This window comes from Lobosporangium transversale (genome assembly GCF_002105155.1).
Source record: "Lobosporangium transversale strain NRRL 3116 chromosome Unknown BCR41scaffold_39, whole genome shotgun sequence".
Taxonomy (NCBI): domain Eukaryota; kingdom Fungi; phylum Mortierellomycota; class Mortierellomycetes; order Mortierellales; family Mortierellaceae; genus Lobosporangium; species Lobosporangium transversale.
This window is the reverse complement of record NW_019029017.1, coordinates 396,877-419,646: the sequence shown is the minus strand read 5'-3', so window position 1 is coordinate 419,646 and position 22,770 is coordinate 396,877. Positions and strand designations below refer to the sequence as shown.

Sequence of the window (22,770 nt, the reverse complement as noted above, 5' to 3'; positions counted from 1 at the left end):
TTTAACCTCTCAATCCATAGATGCTCAAGAAAATATCGGACTTTTACCAGACAGCTGTGGTGAACGATTTACAGTGTGTGGCATACGCGTACCGTCCCATCTCGTTTGAAAAGGACAAGGAAGATCTCGGTTTTGACCCTACAACTACAGGATTCATTACTCTTCCTCCTCGGATTATACCGGAAGCAGAAGATAAACTCAGCGAGAAGCTGCCTGTTAACAACGCACTCTTATCGAGAGAAAACGAAAAACACGAAGGGATCGACGAGATTCTTGAAACACCTCTGAATTCCAAAGCGCTACTTGATGGAAAAAGAATCGACATCAATAGTTTACCTGATCCCGTCAATATTGTGATTCATATAGGTGGGGACAGTGATGAGGAAGAAGATCAAAATATTGGTTCCCCAGTTGAAGATTCTGCTATGGCTACATCTAAATCTGAAACAGGACCGTTGCAGAGATGGCGTAAGCTTCGTGAGTTGGATGCCGCGGAAGACATACAAGATGAATTTGATACGCAGGCTCCTGTCAATACACAAGAGTTCTATGAGGAAGCAGTACAGGGACAAATTTTTTTGGGAATGACCACCCTTGCTCATCAACCAAAGACTGTAAGCCTCTTTACCCCCCATGCATCTGTTAAAGGTTGTAAAGTTAGACGTGTCAGAGGTATTTGTTTACTTATTTCCCTTTTGTTGCAATATAACAGAATGTTTGCGACTTTATTGAGGACTTGGGACTAGCAGGGATTCGCTTCGTCTACTTCTCACCTGCGAGTGAACGTGAGAGCAAAGCCTTTGCTGATCGACTTGGGCTGGAAACTGACTGGAATAGTTGTATCTTATTGTCTTCAGCGTCAGATCCATATGGCGCCAATACCGGCTATTTAGAGTCGTACGATATTAAGGCTCAGCTTCCTAGAGGCATTGAGAACATTCGACCTCATTTGGAGTCTGTGGATGATATCCCGCTTCACGTATCTCTGTTTGCAGAATGTGGGCCGCATGCTGCAACTGAGATGATTAAGATCTTCCAAGACTATGGCGAAGTCGTATGCTGCATTGGTAGCTCGCTCAACATCGATAATATTGCTGCGTTTGCAAAGGTAATTGAAGTACTCATCCTTAATTGGAAATGCAAAAGTTAGATATTTCTGAGAATTGGCAACCTTATAAATGCATGCGCGACTTTCGTGAATATCGTAGGCAGACATCAGTGTAGGAATGGAGCCTTTTAGGATGGGCTCCAGCCCAGAGTCCAGATCAGCATTTTCCTTGGGTGCCAAGATTAACAGCCTACCGTGTGGATTGACTATGCATAGTGAGACGAGTTTGTATGCCTTGACGCAAGTCATTAGAGAGGCTCGTCGGTTGCTCAACTCACAGCGACAGGTATGGACAGCTCTTTTGAATATATCTCTTAAATTATCACTCGAACACTTACGAATATATGGACTTTACTGAACCATTTATTCTTTGCCTATGTGCTGTAGGGGGTAGTTTTCATGATCGCTTCGTTCATGTCCATTTCACTATTATTGCTCGTGTCGTACTGCTTTCTGTTACCGCCTGCTATGACGGGTTACCAGATTCTGTGGTTGATGTGGATCATTGTGCCACTTATAATTTTGTCATTCTTCTTTTCGCCTCATGAGCCGGATACTATGACAATGATGCCAAGTGAGTCAAGCCTATTTGTCGTTTACAAATGACATGCATATCAAGACAATGATATTGTCGTATATTGTTTTCCGTGAAAATGCCTTTGACTATTTGATCTTTGTTCATTACTAGGCAAAAATACCTCACCACTGAAAGATCTATCTCGTTTTATTGTATACTTCCTTGCTCGGTTTATTCTCCCTATCGGGATGTGTGTGTTCGTTTTCCTTTAGTAGGTCGATTAATTCGCAATAGAGAGCAGATGCCTTTGGTTTTTGTTTTTTTTTGTTCTTTATTTTTTTTTACAAGTCTTGCTAACTCACTTGTCGTTACTTCTTTTACGACCAGTTCGCTCCAAATCTATGACGGCCAAGAAGGGTATCATTTCCTGTTCAATAGTTTTGGAGAAGGGGTGCCTTGGCTTGAATGGACAGATGGCGAGCAGTGGGCATTGCTCTATGCTCAGAATTTTACTTTAGTCATTTGGGTCTGGTATATGATCTGGATGTCAAGCACTTTCATGAGCCGTACACTTTCATTGCGTGCCTTTATGCCATGGAAGAACCGTGTCTGGATAGGGTCATGTGCCGCAAGGTAAGCTCAAGCGAACGATAAAGTCAATGACAACAGCCGTGATCACCAAAAAAAAAAAAAAAAAAAAAAAAAAAAAAAAAACACTCCCATTCTAAAACAATCTTCTCCTTTTTTTATTTGTACCCCTGATTGTTATAGCATGCTATTGCAAATTGTGTTCTGTATTATTTCAGTATTCCGTGGCCCTAATAGCGTTCAGAGTGTGCCTTGGTGGATATATATCATTGCATTCTTCTGGCCAGTGGTTTTCATGCCTGTCCAAGAAATCGTCAAGGCGCGTGATATGAAAGAATGTGTGCGCGCCCAAAAGTTAGCTAAGCTCGAGTTCAATACCAAACTCGGAATGCATTCTCCACTCTAAACTTATCTCCCTACATCCATCATCTCCACTCAAAGAAAAAAAAAATCATAGTATTATTATAATTTTCGTAATAGCATTCATTGTATCCTCTAATTTTATAGTACAATATCACTTTTATATTTGAATGTATAATACAACTTGGTGCTCATGACACTCCATTGCCAAATATATTGTTTAATTATTCGTGGACAAGAGGGCCGTATTTGGAGATAAGAATTGTTGACTTATAGATCTGTGCGGCTCGATTGTTTGGAGTGCGACACCACATGCATTCTTAATGCCAGCCCGAGCGAGACGGTACTGCTGTTGCTGCTTCTTTTGTTCTTGTTGTTGTTGCGGTTGGCGGTGACGTTGATACTGCGACCGATTCAGACTGATATCAGAGGAAGATCGCTTCAGAGATGCGGCCCCGCTTTCAATACTGCTCCCTGTGCCACTACGGGCTCGAGACATGCTCCCAATACTTGAGGCCGCACTGTACTCATGTACTTTACTCGGTTCTGGAACAAAGATACGTAATTGAGATGATGTTGGAGATGCATACTGGAATTTTGGCATTGGTACGGCGGCTCTGTTGGCTGTAAGGGTATCAATTAAGTCTGGAGACCCAGGATCACCCCTGAGGCTCTCAAGGACCATAGGGGAGATGCTCTGACGGATCAATTGCGACCGGTGGTCGCCTATAGCACCGCCCTTAAGCCTATACTGGCCGCCGTCGAGAGCACCACTGTTGGCCAAGCCTACAAGGCTAAAGAGATTGGATGAGAAACTATAACTTTTACTGAGCTTACTCTCCATTGATCTAAAAGAAGCAGAGCCACATTCCGCAGCCGCTAACAGTTGCTGCTGAATAAGCTGCTGTTGAAAGGAAGGCGGCGTTTGGGTTGCGATGGAGCAAGTGCTTTTTAACTGCAAAGGGCTCGGCTTCTTCACACCTCGGCTCAACATGTCCGAAAGGAAACTGTTAGACATGGCACGGGCGCGTTTCTGGGAAGTGACATGCTCAACTACATCTAGCATTTGAGTCAAGTACCGCAACTGCACGTAGTTTATCGTCTGAGAGATGGCGATAGCAACATTCTAAAAAAAAAGTAAAATAAAATAGCGTTACCAATGTCACGATTGTCTCTTACATCGCTCCACACAAAATAAATATAAAAAAAAAGAGTTTACGTACGTTTAACTCGTTGGACAGGTGTTCGATCTTTTGATTTGTCTCCAAAGATCGCACATTCATCAACTCGTTCTCTTCCAAGAATGTGCGGTCGTGGTCTTCGCTCACCATCAAAAGTTGAGGATGGAACTTAGCTGCAGGCATAGGGTCAGGTTCAATGCCTGCGTCCATAAGCTGTTTCCGAAAGACCTCATTTGCAAGTTGAAGTTGTTGAACTGTATCAAGCAATACATTCATTTTCTCAGTATTGGCTTCGACTTTGCTATTCTCCAGATCTCGGAAGTCCTTCTCCAGAGCAGCATATTTTTCTAATTTTTTTTTTTTTCGGAAAAAAAAAAAAAAAAATCTTAATGAAAGTAAGTACGCCATTATAGACTATGATAAGCAGTAGCCTCCAGTAATGACGAAATCATCCCATAATGATCATAGCAGCATACCCTCCCATTTTTCTCGTTCATAGTTAAGCTGTTGCTGGGCAACAGAATACCTCTTTTCCCAGCTTTTGGCATTCTTATCTGCCGCTTCGTATAGTTGGCGATAGTCACGTTCATTATTATTGATTCCTCTTCCAGCTATTACGGTGGTTGTGTTTGGTAGCGCTTGTCCCGGGGGCGCAAAAGTTGTAGTTGTTAAAGTGAGCGTGCTTGCCCTGAGTTTTTTCCCAGTTAAAAAAAAAAAAAAAAAAAAAAAATGGCATTACAAAGGGTAATTAATATAAAAGTTGGATACGGCACAACAACGGGCCATTACTTTAAATTAAGATATCATCTTGAATAAAAGAAGGTGTACCGTTTGCGAGGTTTGTTTTGAGGTTTTGGGGGTGTAGCGTTGGCAACAACGATCTGTGCGAGTTCCCCCATTTCTGCAACTGTCGGTGTCTTGAATTGAGCACTGTTGATCCGCCGTCTGGGCCTAATTTTTTAAAAAATGTTGCACAAAAAAACGCGTCAATCACCTAAAATGTAGAAATATAGAGGCCTAGAAAATGTTGGACACGATGTGATTGGTCAACTTACTCGCGAGGCCGCTCAGGCGTGGGAGAGCTGGAGGCATGACATGTAGTGTAAGTAATCAAAGTAGGGTTTTTTTAATACATGATTATGACGAACTTCACTGCCCTTGCTAACCTACCTGCTTCCAAAAGGAGGATTGGTTGGTACATGACGAATGTCCTGTCTCAAAGAAGATGTTGAAGAGCTCCCATTTAAACCCATCCTGCTTCGGTTATTCGTACTATTATTCACTGATTTTTGCAACCTATTGCTGCCATGATTTGGAAGCTGAAGACTAGTACCGACGCTGCTCGATGATACTCTTGATTGTACTGAGTGATCTGTCGAGCTCAACTTATTCTTAGCCGCTGCTAATGCTTCCAGTTTCGAAAACAACTCTTCTTGTGATTGTTGAAAAGTTTTTGGCGTCTTTGGTGTATTTAACGCTTCATCATTGAGCTCAGCGCCCATCACCATCACCATCCCCATCCCCATCCCTATTCCAGTTGTGTCCATCAAAGGATATCCTTTCTGGACCTGCGGGTAGACTATCTCCCCTTTTAGGGTTGGGCCCGAAGAGGGTCCTGTCATCTTAAGGTTTGATTTTCTGGCAATTGACTGCGAATACGTGCTACTGCTACTACTACTACTGCTGCTTCTATCGTTGTTCTTCTTATTACTGTCATTGGGATTACTTATTTGACTTGACCCAGTTGAGGTTGATGTGATAGAGTGGTTACTGGCGCTTGAACTGACCAATCTCTTAACTGGTTTACGTTTCAGGAGGGATATAGAGGATTGTTGATGAGCGGGTGAAGCAGCGGTGATGGCGGAGGGATTAGTGGTGTTACCCATGATGGTAATACTAGCAGAAGTGGCTGCTGGTGTGACAGCGACTGGTTGTTTTCTACTAAATCCCATTATATGAGTGTTTGGGTATCAATGAAGTTTAGTAGATTGAAAGAAAAAGAATAGAGTGCGTGTGACTAGAATAGGGATCGCGTCTTAATGATTGAAAGTTCTGGAGAGAGAAGGGTATTTGAGATAATAGGGATAATGGTACAAGGTATGGTAATAAGGCAAATAGTCAAAAAATGCAAAGGCTCCGCGTTGAAAATACATTTGGGGGTTATCGGGCAAAATGGAATAGTAATAAACAAAAAAAAAACAACTTAGGTCGAGGAGGTCGTTGGGATTGCGATCGCTAAAGAGTGTTTGCAGGGAAGCTTTCAAACCAGACCATTGGTCTGTTTAAATATCAGAAGTCATTCTTTCTTCTTTCTTCTTTCTTCTTTTCCCTTTCTGATAAAAACGGTCGTCAGTTTTTATGATTCAGCAAGGGAGAGACATTGATCAGGACATTGTGGAATATCGAATAGCAGCATATTAAAAAAATCTTTCATGCCGCTGGACCTGACATTATCTAATGGTATCTAGAACCCGACAGATTTTTTTTTTCTATTTATTTTAATTTATTTTGTTTTATTTTTTTTTTTTACATGGAAGTATAAAAACCCAGGATGCAAAGCTGAAGCATGTTTATTTTACAAAAATTGATTATTTTACATTTGATTCGAGATTATCTAATGGACCAGGATTGAGTTATACTCCAGAACGAAACCGTGACTCGCAAAGGGTGCTCCCTGATTCCAAGTATTCGGCTCTGGTGACCAGCCTACTCTTAAACTCACTCGCAAACTCATCCATCGTGGCAAGTCGCACTGCACCTCTCCATCCATATCCAAGAGGACTATATAAGAAGAATCAATATCATATATTAATTCTCATAGACAGTCAAGTCAAAAGACCAATCTCCAACAGAAATACCACAGTACTTACTCACTGTCAATGCCAACTCTAACCTCGTATTCTGATGGAGCTAGTTGGCGAAGATCATTTGCTACCCGTCTCCTAAAACCCGGCAGCCGGGCATTACCACCAATGAGTACCACATTGGCATAAAGCATACCTTGGATTTCTATGTAATTGTGTTAAAATAGGATCATGAATTCTCATGAAATACACGAAACCTGTCCTGTCGTCTTTATGATCAAGTTATAAAAACAGACATTATGTATACCTTCATCGCATGAAGAAACAGCATCTACGACAGCCTCAGGAATGCCTGCTTGCTCCATGCCAATATCCGATGGATGGAAAAGAATTTCCGGTACCGTGAACCGCTCATTGTTCATGGTCAAAACTTGCTCATCATCATCAGGCGTCGTCATTTCAATGTCGTTATCATATTCATCACCACTAGACTCTTTGTTTTCTACTTCTTCGTCCTTTCCAAGTTCCTCAGGTTCGGTCTGATCAATGTCGATATCCATTTTGCTTGAAGTTTTCTTACTTTTGACTTTCTTAGTTCCTCGTTTGCCCTTAATATATCCTGTCTGCTGTGATGAATAATCCGGCAGAACATAATGCTGGAGGATTTTATTGGCACGCGGTGATTTCCTGGTCGCTCATTGTTTAAAACTTTTAGTTAGGATGTTATCCTCTTATATTGTCTTTACAGCCCACATTACATCCAGCTGTACTTGTGACTTACTTGCAAATGTCCAGATCTTCCCAGAAGTTGTTGGATATAAAGCAGCAAGCTTCTTTGACCTCATTCACGAGATGTGTTTCATCCATCATATTCCAATATCGGAAGGAAATGATTTCCTTTAAGTGATTCGTCAGCAACTTGCCCCCTACGTTGATCCTCCGAATGCCCACTAAAATCGGTTTGCCTTTCCAGAATGGCACAATATGTGTGAATGAGTATCCAGAGTCGACAACCACCGCACAATCAACTCTCTTTTTGCCGCTGCCTATTTTTTGTCCATATAATTTCGGAATCTCGTTGTACATGGCCATCTGGGGCGCAGACATACGGGTATAGGACTGAAAGGCGTATTCTTCAAAAACAAGCTGATCATACGTTGTAGCGATATTGGGTAAATTCAATATTGGTTCAGAGATCAAAAGGGTTGTTGATGATGGGTCGCACTATATATATAAATACGGGCAAGCTGCTTAATATCAATGTCTCCTCTCAGTTATTTTTAAAAAAGACATATTCAGCTTCACATACCGGCATAACTTTTCCCGTGAATATTCTGTCCCAGACTTGTTTTTCAACATCCCAGTTGGTGAGCAAACCTTTCTCAAAGGGTAGGCGATAGTAGAGACCTGAAAAGTCTTTACAAGTCTCAAGCTGATCGCCTATGAAGGCTTTCCTCTCGGTTTTGGATCGAGTGATGTTGTTGGGAATTATTCTATAACTCGTATTTCCATCAGCATACCCACACTTAATTGTTGACGCGCCATTGTCAACGACCAGTGTCCGCGATGCCATGTGCTATTCTTGTTGCAATTAGTGCTAGAAGATTCTTGAAAGCGATGGTTCGAGCAAATAAAGGAGACAAAGTAAATAAGCCACTTTGATCTAATACTCCTATCGACTATAATTCTATAATTTACTTTACTGACCTCCACCAGGGCCAGGACCAAAAACAAAGCATTCAGGATTAAAGACACACATGTGGAAAAGAGGCATTCGGACGACACAGAAACTTCTGCCAGCACGGCATTCACAGATTCAGTCTTGCTGCCATTACCATAAACCCAGGCAACAACAACAAAAGACTCTTCGTCCATTCTCTCCGGAGCTTGCCTCCGTTTCTGTACGATATGCATGGAACTGGACCAAGATCAAAGCTGATCCCAAAAACCCGTTTTTTGCACAGCGCAGTACTAGGAACACGCCACATACCGCCGTCATCCTTCTACGCAAGGCTGAAATCCCCATGTTACAGATCAAACCTCCTGTCTTTATCCCATCAACAAGTGAACAAGGTAGACAAAAAACTGAAAAAAAAACGCTACGCATACAAATTACTGGACTATTGATAATAATTTGCGAGCACCTGCCTAACACCTCCCTCGATTCGATTCAAAAATTTAGTCCAGCACTCTCTCAACACTCTGTTGTTCATGTCAGATTTCAATACGGAACCATCCCCCATAGCATCTAATGTCCTCGCCTGCTCCTCTACAGGATTGATTCATTACATCCAGATCGCCAATCAACATCTATCACTCATTCTCCCTACTTATAATATCACTAATGGCGGGCGCAACCCAGATCTAATACCCCCGCTTTTGAAAACATTTTTGGAATCTGTCACATACACTAAGCTCGGATATGGAGCCTATGAAGATGCTATGCGCGTCAAGGATCAGTATGGAATCACTTGTAAAAATGTCCTTGATATCCATTGGATGGCAAAAGTGATAGGAGTGGGTTCTATCAATGTCGGAATGTTACATGACGTGTTTAGTGAACCTCATGACATCTATTTACCTGGAAGAATTAATTCAAATGGACAAGTCTCCCAGTCAGAACAAAAAGAGCCGGGAACATTAATTGATCCAAGAAGATGGGATTGGGAATCTCACGGAAGTATTGAACTCTCACGCGAGCTGATCCGATGTATTGCACAGGATGCGTTTACAAGCTTACGAATGTACGATAACATTCTCGTACAAAAGTTCAGGCATGGATACCAGCCACTATTGACTGACCCTATTCAAATGACGACTGATGCTAAAAAGTTTTTGCTGACCAGTGTTCCCCGTGGAACGGTATGTTGTACGTTGAGGCAATGGCATTGCTTCCAAACTTTACTTTTTTACTTTTTTATGTTTTGTATAATAATTTCGTGATTTTTTTTTTTTTTTTTTTTTTTTTTCACGAATTCCTAGCTTATTCCTGTAAGATCTCTGCATCATCTTTTGAAAGGACCCTTTATGAAGCCTAATATGGACGTGGTTGATCGTGATGCTCTGGCGCTGGCGCTGGTCAAACTTTTGATAGATAACAAAGAGCTTATACCTGATAAATCGGACACAATGCCACTTTCATTTCAAGATCCTTCGATTCTTGGGAGACGGGTTGCTTTGCCTGGGACACGCTCAGGAGCGAAAATATTAACGAATCAGCAAAGTCGAAAGTTTGTCGCAGATATTTTTGGATGTCGATTAGACGAATTGAGACTTTTGCAGGATTCGGATCGAGCCAGGAAGCCTGATAAGATCCAGGATTTGGAGAGTTTTCTTGAGTTATATGAATGGCTCGAATTTTTACCAGGTGCAGAGATGGATGAGCCAACAGCAGCAGCACCATTAATGCCGCCATTGCCATCACCAGCTCGATCGAGCGCCCCTGTAGTATCAAGCTGTGGGCGGAAAGAAGGGACATTACTCGCCCTAATAATGAACTTTGGCTCAATCGCTGAATCAGCTAAGGAGCAGCCTGTGGAAATGAAACAATGGCTCATCCAGCGGATAGAACGACTCGTCCAACATGGCGCTTTGCTTAGGGTTGGAGAAGAGAAGAAATTAATTCGGATCAATCCAGCTCTTGTACGACAGTTCCGCAAGTTTGATCAGAAGTCAAACAACAATGAAAATAAAAACTCATGGAGCTCGCTCAATTAAATCAAAGTCTGATCTGATCTGATCAGATTTAAACTATTATTCGATCTGAATTCATCTGATTTGCTTTGTTATTGTGATGAGAAAAAAAAAATATAGAGCGAGCAAGGATATATCAATCCCACAACGCCAGAGGCAGAGCATGCCAGGAATCGGCAAGACGTCTTTCAATGGACGTGCTCAGTGCTCGGTTAAATTCACTCTTTGCACTCATATCCAATATCAAATAGTCATGGTAACGACTATCGTGTTCTACTTGAGGCACTGATAAAGAAAAGAAAAAGAAAAATCCAATTTCTTTAAATACATTCATTAGTAAATATTTTAAGCCACAATAGTCCAGCGAAAGCCAACTCCAGACCCGCTCCCTGGTAGTGAACTACACTACCTTTCACTGCGTGAAAGAGATGATTTTGGGGAAATTTATTGGCGTCACATGACAGATACGCTTGTCTAGAAGATAGAAGGTAAAATAAAAATAGACGTCTCGCACAGCATCATGTCCCCTGTCCGAATCCCTTTTAGTTGACCGCGACACTATTTAAAAGAAACGAGCTTTACCTATCAGTCCGACCGAGGTCCGATTGCTTTGCATTAATTAACATTAAGAACCAATACTTGGTGGTAAGGACATTTCTCAAATACAGTTTATCATACTAAAATTTGCCCTACTCCCTACTCTTATTCAGAAAGACAAAAAAATAGGGAGCATGGAACCAAGAGGAGCGTGTTTGTGTGACAAGAATTTTTGTAAGACAAAGATTTTGGGCTTAAGGAGACGGCTATTTTTTCTCTTCATTCTCTTCATTCTCTTCATTCTCTTCATTTTCTCAATCTGCTTCATTGCCTTCTTGTTCCATTCACAATCTCTTGAACAGTTTACTATTAGATTGAATATCTATTAAACTTTGTCATGTCCCGACCTTCAGTACGTGAAGCCATCGCCGCTGCCCGAGCTGAACTTGCAAAATCAAAAGCTATCCGCGGGGGAGCCGAAGATGAACGTCAAGCATTCGTGAGTTCTGGTGTCCCTGGTGTTAAGAGGACAGCTCCACCTCCAAGAAGCCAGACAGATGTGGAAATCCTGGGGCATACACAAAAGTCAATTAGAAGTCTGATTGCTAATGCCAAAGGGACTGGTACGAAAGTCTTCATTTTTTTTTTCTTTTACATTTTTTGATACACTTGCTTATCATAGTACCATGACGACGTCACAATTCTTATTATAGGTATTATGAATTTATCTAGTCGAGATCTTACAGAAGTCCCACTAGAGATTTGGAATATGTATCATGTCGATCCGGACACGGTTGTTGTCGACTTCAGCTCGTCTGGTGATGCTTGGTACAATGCCGTGGATTTAACACGCCTAATTGCCGCTGACAACAAAATTACTTTTATTGACACCCGAATCCGAGAGTTCGGAGCGTTGGTTACTGTAGATGTAAGTATTAGGTAGAAGTCATATTCAATATTTATCCGTCGCCAAAAAAAAAAAAAAAAAAAAAAAAAAAAAGCGTGGTTCAGGAACATGTTTTGACTATTTCCGATCATTCTTGAATAGTTTCGGACGAACCAGTTGACAACATTACCAGATGAATTTGGCGAGCTTAAGCGGTTAGTCAACCTCAATCTGTCGTCCAACAAGTTTGAAGTGATTCCGCCGGTGATTTTCACGCTCTCAACACTTGTTACCTTGCATCTCGCCAACAATCAACTCTCAGGAGCGTTGAATAGTGACATAGGGAACCTTTCTCACCTTGAAATACTGGATTTAACTGGCAACAAATTGACAGAACTCCCACAAGAACTTTCTAAATTGAAAGCTATCCGCAAGTTGCACTTGTCCAAAAACAACTTGAAGCGCCTGCCTATCAACATTTTGACACAAATGCCAAAGCTGACGGAATTAGAGATTTTAGATAACAAGCTTTCGACCCTTTTTTCAGGTTTTGAGCAATTACCTGTTGGAAACGATATTCTCCTCCCCTCACTAACCAGATTGGACGCAAGGAATTCATGTATTGAAAGGATCACAGACATTGGTACCGATGTGAACAATGCTACAAAGCCAAAAATCCAGATTCCTGTCCTCAAGGAATTGATGCTTTCGCAGAACATGCTGAGTAGCATCGAAAACCTTCTTATGGGAACCCCTCAGCTATATCATCTGGACGTTCGGGCAAATAACTTCACTACAATCCCTGAGGGCGTTCTTGATCTCACGGATTTACGCCACCTCGACATGGCTGGTAATAGGATGGAGCATGTGCCTTCGGAGCTAGGAAGCATGGTTGATCTTACTACATTCATTTGGGAGCATAACCCTACTCGCAATGTGCCGCGCAACGTTACTACCACGGAGGCTCTGATGAAGCTCTTAAAACAGCGTCAGGAAACGGAGGCTTCATTATCTGGTATGATTCTGTCCTATTTGTGCGCTAAAACTAATATCTTATTTTTATCCCATCATACTCACAAAAAAAAGGCTTGTGTACTAATCTTATCTTAATTTCCTAATTAGCTAATGCTGTTCGGGTAGAGTCAATGGCTATCTCTTCGTCGCATGATGGAAAAGAAGCGATATCCTCCGCCTCAGCGCCGTCGCATTTATCCTCCACAAAAGCAGCCTCTTCTCATGCTGTTGCGACGCCGGCATCCAAGAAACCAATTCAGAATCTGAACCTTGCGAAAAAAGCACTTAAAGAACTATCAGTTGGTGAAATTCAAGAGGCTTGCTCTGATCCCCAGACTGCCAACTTGGATTTTAATGCTCTTACTTTCTTCCCAAAGACATTGCAAGAGGTTGTAGGACGCACATTGACCCAAATCAGCATCAACCACAACAAGATCGCGGAATTCCCATTTGCACTTTCCTTTCCATTATTGATCAAACTTGACCTTTCAGACAATCTTATCACATCCCTGAGTACAATGACCGCCGCTGACTCTGCTGAGGTGATCGGACTCAACAATTTCCCGAACTTGAACGAGCTCCACTTGTCAGCTAATAGATTAACAGAGCTCCCAGTCTGGCTACCTAAGACCTTCCCCAAACTCAAGACTTTAAATGGAAGCCGAAACAAAATTGCAGTCATTGATCCTAAATCATTTGAGGGTCTCGTGTCCTTGGATTTGTCTGGAAATGAGATTGGAACTTTACCTCCACTCTTGGGTAATGTTAGGAGTATCAAGTCGCTGAGCCTCGACGGAAACCTTTTTAGAGTGCCCAGACGTCAAATCATGGATCAAGGCACTGAGGCCGTAATGGAATACCTTCGTGGACGTATTCCGGCATGAAAATGTAGCTATTCAGAGTAGCTGCGCCTGGGTCTAAAAGAGACTTTAAGGGCTTTGGAGCTCAATATTATGAGCACCGGCATAGAATTTATTACGGAATAAAGATTGCGCGCCACGTTTAAGACAATAGATGGATGGCATTTTTTACACCACCCCAATTAAAATATTTAATAAAAGTACAATGCTAGATTATCATTAATGCGAGTAAATGAGTATGACTGGTATATAAAGAGACTTTTTAACCCTGGAGCCATGGATCATTGCATGCCTCTGCGGCGGAAGGTCGCAACTCAGCTGTCAGATTCATTAACTGTTGAGTGAGCGTAATGTACTCCTGCGACATGCCGGATGCTTCGAGCGCAGCCCAGTTCGGTGGAGACTGGGCTTCGATTGCGTCATGGATATGATATGGGTAATTTCCAGTAGCACTTTTTAAAAAAATGAAAGCAGGAGAATGTGAGTTTTCTAAAAAAAAAAAAAAAAAAAAAAAAAAAAAGCCTCTTGTACAACCTACATGACAAACATGGTCACACCCAAGCTCCAGATGTCACAGGCTCTGTAGTTGATCCATTCACGGCGGCGAATTCTCTTCATTTTGCGTACGACCTCTGGTGCTGCATACAATGGTGTTCCAACAGGCTTTCTTCCACTGTTGCAATCATGCTCCACGGCCAATCCCCAATCTGCTAAGAATGCGTCAAAACGGCGGTTTTGGTTATACAACGTTGAAGAATCCGTCGAATCTGATGTTTTTTCTATATCCATGCTTGGGCTCCCATTAACGAGCATGCTACTTGGAATACTAGATCCATCATTAGAACTAAATATGTGTGGGATATCATTACTAAGGTCTTGAGGAGTAGTAGGTTTTTGTTTTCCGTTGACTTTGGTTTTAGGCTTTGAGTTTAAACTGAGGGTGGCGATATCATTATTTTGAAGCCATTCTTTTCTTATTCGCAGTAAGATATTCTCTGGCTATGCGGATTAATTAAACTCTAGGATCAGCGTTTATTTATATATTTTATTGTTGAAAAGCAAGAAGTAAACACAAACTGCCTTTACCTTGATATCACGATGAGTGACGTTGTGACTATGAGCATGCTTGAGACACTCAAAAATGGGTTTGAGAATATGACGAATCTCTTCCTCACGCATGTTAGTGCCATTTGAGTATGAGTTTAAGTCTGAATGGGCAAGCTCCATCACGAAATAGAACTTTGTTGCCGTCTCGACAACGCGAAGCATCTTACAGATACCTGGCTATCATATCGATTTAAAATAAATAAATAACTCAAGACAAATCCATTCAGACTGACATATTGCAAACACACACCTGATACTTACTGCATCTTTCAAGTAGTCAATGAACCAGGCCTCATTCAACAGCCGTCTGTTTTTAGCCTGCTGCGTAGGATCCTCTTTCACAAAACCTAGGCGTCGCGTCACTGTCTTATAGATTACTTTGATGGCCAAATCTTGGCCTGTTAACAGATCAGAACCCTTGTATACGTCTGCATGGTGACCCTTGCCAAGAACATGTCTCTTATACAACTTGTATTGATCCATTAAAATTTTTGTCTTGTCAAACCAGTTGTTTTTTGTCTACCAGAAGTCACGAGGTTTTCAAGGATCAGAGCAAGAATAAAAAACATCAAAAAAAAAAAAAAAAAAAAAAAAAAAGGCTTACTCGACGACAATAGACCCAGTTTGAGGGTCGAGGATATACATCTCGACCCTTCCACCGGCGTGCTGGATCAAAAAAGCCCCGTGCCTCAGCTTCGGCCTCTTTCCGCTCCACTACAAGCTGTTGTACGATACATAATCAAAAAACCATGCAAGACGAGATTAGGTATTGATCGTGATATGAATAAAAAGAAATGATAAAGATGAGAGAAATGTGTGTCAGGAATATAAATAAAATACTTGCCCTCTCCTTTGCAGCTTTGCTCAGTGGCCGTTCTTTGCTGATAATGCGGTCAATCCGTTCTGCAGTAGATGGATCAAGATTCCTGATAACCTGGCAACCGTAAAGATAAAAAAATAAAAATAAAAATAAAGATTGTATCAGGGGAAGACATAACAAATTAGTCTCCTTATCATGCAACCCGCATCGAACACCAGTGAGGCAAAAGGTATTTAGTCAAGGGGAGAGGGCATAATGAGCACGAGGGGCTTTTTCTCTTCATCTCAGAAATAAAACAGACTGAGAAAGACTAAATGGACTGATACTAATAGACGTTCTATTACTGGAATAGCATCACTAGGATTCATTTCCCTTTTCCTCCAGTATCGATAATCAAAAACAGAGAATGGATAGATCCTCTCCATTCATATCATGTGGTAAAATACTATTTGTGGGTTAAACATGAATCAATGCTCTTTGGTCTTTCCCCTGTTCTCCCCTCTTCAGCTTCTATATCTTGCTCTCAAATTGCTACTCTTAAGCCTTGCCTAAACTCGTCAGAGGAAACTTGCAGGATCTTGGGTGAATGAAAAAAAAAAAAAAAAAAAAAAAAAAAGGACCTACTGGAAACTTCTTGTTTGCCTTAGCCACAATGTTAAGGCGCAACGTTTCTTGTGAGGATGGCCATTGACGTGGGATTTGATTAAAGATCATTAAATTCTTGGCTGACTTGTCCAAATCTACGGGTGTCGGAGTCAAGGGCGCAGTAGACATGGCAAAAGGCAGTGAATCTTTAAAGCTTTGGCAATCTTTGCTTCGTGGAGTAGATTGCACAGGCCTCGAGGCCTGTACTTTCAGCTGTGTTGTTGAATCCCACGCAGAAATATTGGTATACAAGTTGGTAATGAAGCTATCTCCTGCGGTCTGGGTTTGGTCAGTAGAGCTGAGGGCAGAATCATCATGATCTTGGCTCTGGTGATTCTTGTAGTGTTTTTGAAACTTCAAATCGTCAATAGCAAGACTCTGTCTTGTCATGGACGAATTGAAGATTTGATTTTGTTGCGGCTCAAACGTTGAAATGGGACGGGTGAGGACAAGATTGGGCTTCTGACTGTCAGAGCCTTCGGGCTTGGGCCATGAGCCATATCCTGACAATGGGCGAGCTTCATCAAATAAAGTTGAAGAGGAGCAGCGAGCGCCAGTTCCACAGAGGTGTGTTGTAGAATAATGGTGTGAGGATATGGAATTCCAGCGTTTATTATTTGATACCTTCGCTTCCAATAATTCACCTTCCGCAAAGGTCTCCAGCTGAACTTCTGAGGATTCGCTATCACTAGGCGGAAGTATATCCCCGTCCCGGCCCATGTGTGCACGGACGCATGTGGGCAAGGACGTGAGAAGTGTGGGCTCGACCGCTAGAGGGATAGTGGTTAAGCTGGTAGAGGTCTGGTGTAGTGACATGGAATCGTCTAGGTATGGATGCTGTGGATGTGATTGTTGGTGAAGGTGTTTTTGATAATAGTGATTATGGTTGTGATGTTGTACAGTGTATTTTGGAGAGGAAGAGGAAGGAAGAGATGATAGTAACACGTTGTTTATACAGTTGGTAGATATGGCGGAGGAAAGGGGAAAGTCATATTGAATGGAGGAATGTACCTCGGGAGTTGCCTGGAGCGAGCAGCTTTCTAATATGGAGCTGCATACAGCGAGCACAACAGAGCCCTCTGCCTCGTAGTGCTGGTTACCATACATATCGACGTTCATCGCCATAAATGTGCCTCGTGAAGGACTCTCATCTGTCTCTGCCACAGATCGCGTCTCTTGGAATACTACATCGATATTGTCTCCTTGAACACGTCTTTGGTGAGGATGGGCCCCTGATAGAGGCGGAAAAAACCCGATATTATTCCGGTCCTGACTCAGAAGTAGTTTAGCGCACAGCGAAGCGGCCGAAGATGCAACAGTTGCCGAGGCATGGTCCATGTCATCAACACTGGTATTACTGCTCTCGGTGTGAAGACTACAATAGCATTTGCGTGAGATATCCATGATTTTTTTTTTTTTTTTTTTTTAGAAAGATGTGATAAGGGTTGTGACAAGGAGGAGGGGGTAATGTTGCCGCTAATTACTATATACTGTGGTTATGTCCTGACTGTTGTCTGCGAAGATTGAATACGACAAAAGGTAAGCGCGAGAGTGAATGCATATGGAGAAGAGGCAAAGATAAATATACAAAAGTGAGTATTTAGAGTAGAAGAGCATAGAATAAGGCAACAGTTGTGATGTGAGCGAGCTGCAAGCATAAAAATAAGGAGTGTAATAAACACAAAGCTGTCTTCAGGGTTCACAATACGACCATCATCTTTGGACTGTTGTTGTGTTGTGTTACACACTCTTTGAGACCCTTTATTTTAAGGTTTCGTCTGCACCAAATTAGAAAGTGCTTTGCAGAATAGAAGATGAGAAGGAAATGAGAGGGAAACGATGAATGAAGGAATGAAGGAATGAAGGAATGAAGGAATGAAGGAATGAAGGAATGAAGGAATGAATAAATGAGTTAGCATGTGAGTTTTGCAAAAAGGATAAAAGGACAAGAGGGCTAAAGGAGAGGGTAGTTTGTAAAAAAAGGGTGGAAACCATGGACCAACTAATAGATCCAGGAAAATATGCTTCAGGATACTTGAGCTTTTGTTTACCCAAAGAGCCAGACTTTTTTAAGCTCAGCTACCAAAAAGTCATAAATAGGAAAAACAGACAGCAACGTAAAACTGTATAAACATTGCATTGCATTTCACAACCGATTTAGGGAGGAGAGTCCAAACATGCATACTATGACAAAAGTACGCGGAACAAAATAAATAAAAAAAAGAGGGTTATAGCTATAATTTTGAGCCACATTGGTACTCGTTTCAATATTTCAAGGAGGAAACACTGATTATGAATAGACCCCGTGTTTACAGTCTTACATGGCAATAAGAAAAAGCTCCATTATGGAAAGTGTGATGGCTTTTCCATTGGAAGGAAGATATTAGCAACAATATCCAAAAATGAGAGTGCCCAAACCCATCTTTTGACTAATAACAATATCAATGAAATCCACTGCCAGGACTTGGCTCATGACATTAAGAAAAAAAAAAAAAAAAAAAGGCAGCTATCGAAGAATGTGTGCGTGTGATAGCAAGCAAATTCTGGAAACATACCAAAATTCAAACAAAGTTGAATGGCCTACTCGCATGTATCGGAGGCTAGGACAGGGATGGAAGTCGGACGGCGCCTTAGAAGGCAAATTGGAGAATGATTGAGCTTAGAGCTTCTGTGGATGTAATATAAAAGACAAATTACAGATGAAGATAGAATAGCACTAGGGGGACTGTAATGAGATAGGATGAAGTAAAGATGGTAATGGCCAAGAGAAAAGGAAGAAGGAAAAATAATTGTGATCCTCTCCTTTACTAAAAGAGAAATGTGTGGTCGATGCGTTAATGTGTTCAGTGGGGGCGATGAGAACCAAATGTGTTTAATAAGATGTCTGCAGCCTTCAAGAGACGCTCGAAGAGGAAACAATAATAAATAGAAAATAGAACAAAAGCAGAGCCGAGTAGAGCATAGTAAAAAAAAAGTAAGGATAACAGCATATATTTTGGATTTATATAAAAGGGACATGGGCTCGGAAAGCACAAAGCAAAGTACGACACGATGAACTCGATAATTGACATATTAATAACAATTGCTAGAGTGGGTTATAATTATTTAACAACGAAAAAAAAAAAAAAAAAAAAAAAAAAAAGTCTTTTTTTCTTACAAGTGAGCTGTGAGTATGACTAAGTGTTCCTTTGACTTTCATCCGCTTAAAAAAACTATCAAATAGCAATCAATGTTTGAATGAAGCATCACTGCTGATTCCTAAGTCAAGCCAAACCCACTTGGACCAGTTCGGCAGCATTACAAAATAATAAGCTCCAATGATCCTGACTCGTAGAGTAAATAAAAGCTTTACTCTTGGTTGGGACGCTGAACATTTACTCTACTGTGTGATTAAGGGGATTAGATCAATCAATATGACTGCCATAGTGTTCCTTTCAGCTGGGTCAAGCTCAACACCAAAGCAACTATTGTTGGCAGACAGTTCTAAACTATATCCCAAGTTTAGAAACACCATTGAGCCCTGTCGTTCGATATTGTCATGCGTGTCTCCGAAACAATAGCACTTTATATTAGAGATTGCTCTATACCTTAATCTGGAGGCGAAGGTACACAGAAGTCGGCACAGCATTGAGTTATCCTCGAAGGACCTGTGAGCGTGTGCTCCACTGGCACATAAACCGTTGCGATATGACCCTCGTGATGGGTGGTGATACTCTTGTTTCGTCTTCGTTGAGGAACGTGCCACCAAAGCTAAATGAGCCCTTCCGTCGCCGTCCTCTTCGACAATCTTAACATCCTTTTTATGATCTTCGTCTCCGTCGCTGTCATCTCTAGTTGCCGTCACTTGAGCTCTACGATGAACAGTTGGAACGCATTAAACAAAAGATCTAATATCAGATTGTTGGTACAGATCTAATATCAGATTGTTGGTACAGATCCTTCCCTCTACTAGTCTTTGTTGTAGACGTCAAACTCTGTAAGGGCAGTTTGGTATGTTATCCTCTATGCTGATCGATATTTTCGACTGGATATAGGACGCGCTGGATGAACAGCTCCTTTTGCTACTGACGCCATATTAAGCTTATTAAATAGGTACTGTTAAACCAAAACAATTGCTTGGCGATCAGTGCTATAGATAGTTTGTCACTACTGTACAGGGTATTAGCCAAGACTGGTAGCGCTGCTGTGGAGGAATAGAGCCATCATGCCGTCAAGGCGCGCTTTGTCCTATTCTGTGTTGTTTGTATAGCCATGAAGCTCAATATGAACGTAGTCCGCAAGTTAGTCAAATCTGTAATGACATCGTATGCGTGGATACATATCTAACACCTCAGTCTGGTAGAAATGGTCTCCGTATTGGTACCAAGTACGACTGTGAGGTTGTAGAGTGTAGCACTGGCCTCTTAACATTTGTCTGGGAAGACTCAACGGTTATGTCTTCAAGATATACAGGCGCTTATGATACACTTCTGTGGCAAGGCCTCAGTCGACACAGGTCTAAGGCACAGGCGAGCCACAGTAACAATAAGATTAAAAGATCCCTTTCATTGTATGGGGTGATATGAAAGATTGAAACTTAATGTTCAGTGGATGTGCTTAAACGTGTACTTACGAACGCATGACAACAGTTGCGATGATATACCAGTATATATATATATATATTACAAGCACTTTATCGGGCGTTTGCGGCATATTTCTGCATTGTCTGCTGTTCATCTTACTGCGATGACATTGCTTATATTGTTGAAAGATCGTTTGAAATTGGACCGATGGATTGTGGAGAACTTTCGTCTTCTTACTCAGTCCTTGACGCTGGAAGAGTAGCCACTTGATGGGGCTGTAGCGAGGGTGGGCGCGCGAAGAAAGATTTAAGGCGGTAAGGGTTGATTACTTGCAATATAGAATAGTCGCCGCTGCTCGATATCCTTCAACAAGTAGACGTGTCGCCGTTAGATGAGATGGCCATTCAATAATTACAAAGCGTCCCGCTGGTAACAATGAGATTCCTCCTAGACGTTTGTACAGTCCAGATATCAGCTTTTCTTTATTGGCATACAGGGTTGTCTGATGTTTGTCGCTCCATAGCGGCCAGTTGCACTTTATTGGTATCGCCAATCATATAGAGATCCCATAAAACCTTTTGATTTGGTCCACAAAGGCTTTGGATGCTCATCTCTTTCATCAGGCGGATTCCCCGGAGAGAAGAAGAGCCGAGGGTAGCCGTAAAAGAACAGAGCGTGTCGCTTTGCGGCTGCTCGTTTCTATATTGCATGCGCTTCTTCTTGAAAGCACGCATTCTCTTTATTGCCACAACCAACGAAATTTCCATCTCTAATTTAGTTTTCTCTTTTATTTTTGTGGTTCAATACTTAGTTGCATTATTGCCACCATCACCTTGGGGCATCATAGACATGAGGAATCCTCATGCATTTGTTATTGACGGAGAACTTCAAGATATTATTGCAGAATCCGAAATACGCGGCCAACGTTGAAGCTTCAATGACTTTTTAGGCTCTGGTAAAATAAACTCATTAACAAATGAAACGAGGATAAACAAGTCTAGGGCATGGTATTGAGGTCGGTGCTATCTATCAAGAAGCAAAATGCAGGTTGTATCACTAACAGGATTTATTACTGAATTTGGAACGATCCTAGTCTGGAAATGTTTCTGACATGTCATGTGAGAGATTTTCTCCCATGTGAAAGATACCCAATCGGCCACTCCATACTTCCCCGACGAAATTCCGTCAAACAGAGTCAAGGTCTGATGCTGCAATATCTGAACAGCAGATTTTTTATTTTCTTTCTTTCAAGCTCCTCTCTCCCTCTCCTTATTTCCATCACCATCACCATCACCTCTGCCTGATCAAAGAGAACTCGTTTATACTTTTAAACACCCCCTCATTTTCTTTTTCTAAGCCCTAATTCCATTCCCACCTCACTCCCACCCCATTCTTTTACACTTGTTCATACTTCATACCTGTTCACACTCTTTCAATAATCAAACGCACCTATATCTTCTCTATTCACTCTCTTCCACCTGCGTGCTAATCCTTTACTGACAATGCCAGAAAAACCATGGGAAAGAGCTAGACAGGCGAATCCTGCTGCAGCCTCCGCCCCCTTGCCTTCGCTGCCTGCCTCGTCCTCAGTTCCCGCTACAACTACATCGACTACCTCTCTTGATTCCGGTCCACCAGCCTTGCCTGCCCGCAATCCAACTACCACTACCGCCATGGGGGCTACTTCAGGATATAGACCAGGTATTGTCCGAGTCCATAATGCAGGCTTGACAGTTGTCATTCAGCTTTTATAAATGATTTGATTTGCACTAGTAACAAATTGGAATGAAAACCTTTCATTGGTCATTTGATGACGACCAGTTTTGTGTTAGTGTGAATGGGGCATGTCTACTTGACTGACTGCCACTTTACACTAGTGCGGTTTTGTAATTTTTTTTTTTTGTTGCGGCGAATTATCTGAGCCGGAGCCGAAGTCACCCACAGAATATCCACTTTTTTCCAGACTGATCGCTTTGCCTACTTGTTTTCACTTTCATTCTCAACTTTTCTTAATCTTGCTCTTGTTTCTACCTCCTTCTTACCTATCATATCTCACAATTCTCTAATTCTTCTCTCTTCTTCTCATCT

General features: G+C 41.7%; 9 protein-coding genes across 9 annotated transcripts; 4 read left to right on the top strand and 5 right to left on the bottom strand.

The window, feature by feature from the left end:
- Positions 1-47: 47 nt before the first annotated feature.
- Positions 48-1,357, bottom strand: BCR41DRAFT_373464 (hypothetical protein; the record flags this gene model as incomplete). The annotated part of the gene is made up of 4 exons (XM_022026781.1): positions 48-299; positions 337-620; positions 774-885; positions 945-1,357. Coding segments are annotated over 4 exons (1,061 nt in total), but the record flags the coding sequence as incomplete, so codon positions are not given.
- A 569-nt stretch (positions 1,358-1,926) lies between these two features.
- BCR41DRAFT_378656 (hypothetical protein) lies at positions 1,927-2,619 on the top strand (the record flags this gene model as incomplete). The annotated part of the gene is made up of 3 exons (XM_022027173.1): positions 1,927-2,042; positions 2,064-2,258; positions 2,397-2,619. 3 exons carry the CDS (start codon positions 1,927-1,929, stop codon positions 2,617-2,619), a joined length of 534 nt encoding a protein of 177 aa, XP_021878310.1.
- A 174-nt stretch (positions 2,620-2,793) lies between these two features.
- On the bottom strand, positions 2,794-5,706 carry BCR41DRAFT_373463 (hypothetical protein; the record flags this gene model as incomplete). The annotated part of the gene is made up of 6 exons (XM_022026780.1): positions 2,794-3,699; positions 3,797-4,101; positions 4,231-4,442; positions 4,583-4,705; positions 4,810-4,836; positions 4,925-5,706. The coding sequence occupies 6 exons, from the start codon at positions 5,704-5,706 to the stop codon at positions 2,794-2,796; spliced, it is 2,355 nt and encodes a 784-aa protein (XP_021878309.1).
- A 616-nt stretch (positions 5,707-6,322) lies between these two features.
- BCR41DRAFT_359871 (actin-like protein ARP6) lies at positions 6,323-8,178 on the bottom strand. Its single transcript, XM_022025278.1, has 5 exons — positions 7,868-8,178; positions 7,340-7,782; positions 6,866-7,245; positions 6,625-6,763; positions 6,323-6,535 (listed from the first exon to the last, which is right to left on the bottom strand). Exons 1-5 carry the CDS (start codon positions 8,129-8,131, stop codon positions 6,388-6,390), a joined length of 1,374 nt encoding a protein of 457 aa, XP_021878308.1. The 5' UTR covers positions 8,132-8,178; the 3' UTR covers positions 6,323-6,387.
- Positions 8,179-8,269: 91 nt separating this feature from the next.
- BCR41DRAFT_150838 (hypothetical protein) lies at positions 8,270-9,630 on the top strand. The gene is made up of 3 exons (XM_022019594.1): positions 8,270-8,631; positions 8,746-9,427; positions 9,541-9,630. Exons 1-3 carry the CDS (start codon positions 8,467-8,469, stop codon positions 9,594-9,596), a joined length of 903 nt encoding a protein of 300 aa, XP_021878307.1. The 5' UTR covers positions 8,270-8,466; the 3' UTR covers positions 9,597-9,630.
- Positions 9,609-10,524, top strand: BCR41DRAFT_359869 (hypothetical protein). Its single transcript, XM_022025277.1, has one exon. The coding sequence runs from the start codon at positions 9,688-9,690 to the stop codon at positions 10,273-10,275; it is 588 nt and encodes a 195-aa protein (XP_021878306.1). The 5' UTR covers positions 9,609-9,687; the 3' UTR covers positions 10,276-10,524.
- A 661-nt stretch (positions 10,525-11,185) lies between these two features.
- On the top strand, positions 11,186-13,572 carry BCR41DRAFT_399505 (hypothetical protein; the record flags this gene model as incomplete). The annotated part of the gene is made up of 4 exons (XM_022029069.1): positions 11,186-11,411; positions 11,502-11,716; positions 11,837-12,689; positions 12,797-13,572. The coding sequence occupies 4 exons, from the start codon at positions 11,186-11,188 to the stop codon at positions 13,570-13,572; spliced, it is 2,070 nt and encodes a 689-aa protein (XP_021878305.1).
- A 157-nt stretch (positions 13,573-13,729) lies between these two features.
- On the bottom strand, positions 13,730-15,422 carry BCR41DRAFT_359867 (kinase-like domain-containing protein). Its single transcript, XM_022025276.1, has 5 exons — positions 15,260-15,422; positions 14,917-15,174; positions 14,635-14,832; positions 14,087-14,547; positions 13,730-14,000 (listed from the first exon to the last, which is right to left on the bottom strand). The coding sequence occupies exons 2-5, from the start codon at positions 15,136-15,138 to the stop codon at positions 13,811-13,813; spliced, it is 1,071 nt and encodes a 356-aa protein (XP_021878304.1). The 5' UTR covers positions 15,139-15,174; positions 15,260-15,422; the 3' UTR covers positions 13,730-13,810.
- A 4,077-nt stretch (positions 15,423-19,499) lies between these two features.
- BCR41DRAFT_399503 (hypothetical protein) lies at positions 19,500-21,416 on the bottom strand (the record flags this gene model as incomplete). The annotated part of the gene is made up of 4 exons (XM_022029068.1): positions 19,500-19,608; positions 19,708-19,971; positions 20,920-20,957; positions 21,177-21,416. The coding sequence occupies 4 exons, from the start codon at positions 21,414-21,416 to the stop codon at positions 19,500-19,502; spliced, it is 651 nt and encodes a 216-aa protein (XP_021878303.1).
- Between the last annotated feature and the right edge of the window lie 1,354 nt (positions 21,417-22,770).

Coding starts and splice junctions, on each gene's coding strand:
- BCR41DRAFT_359867 (XM_022025276.1), bottom strand. CDS start 15,138: ATGGATCAATACAAGTTGTATAAGAGACATGTTCTTGGCAAGGGTCAC. Junction 14,833..14,916: donor TTGACTACTTGAAAGATGCA/GTAAGTATCAGG, acceptor TCGATATGATAG/CCAGGTATCTGTAAGATGCT. Junction 14,548..14,634: donor TCACTCATCGTGATATCAAG/GTAAAGGCAGTT, acceptor TAATCCGCATAG/CCAGAGAATATCTTACTGCG.
- BCR41DRAFT_359869 (XM_022025277.1), top strand. CDS start 9,688: ATGCCACTTTCATTTCAAGATCCTTCGATTCTTGGGAGACGGGTTGCT.
- BCR41DRAFT_359871 (XM_022025278.1), bottom strand. CDS start 8,131: ATGGCATCGCGGACACTGGTCGTTGACAATGGCGCGTCAACAATTAAG. Junction 6,764..6,865: donor TGTTTCTTCATGCGATGAAG/GTATACATAATG, acceptor ACAATTACATAG/AAATCCAAGGTATGCTTTAT. Junction 6,536..6,624: donor AGAGTTGGCATTGACAGTGA/GTAAGTACTGTG, acceptor CTTCTTATATAG/TCCTCTTGGATATGGATGGA.
- BCR41DRAFT_150838 (XM_022019594.1), top strand. CDS start 8,467: ATGCATGGAACTGGACCAAGATCAAAGCTGATCCCAAAAACCCGTTTT. Junction 8,632..8,745: donor CCCATCAACAAGTGAACAAG/GTAGACAAAAAA, acceptor AATTTAGTCCAG/CACTCTCTCAACACTCTGTT. Junction 9,428..9,540: donor TCCCCGTGGAACGGTATGTT/GTACGTTGAGGC, acceptor ACGAATTCCTAG/CTTATTCCTGTAAGATCTCT.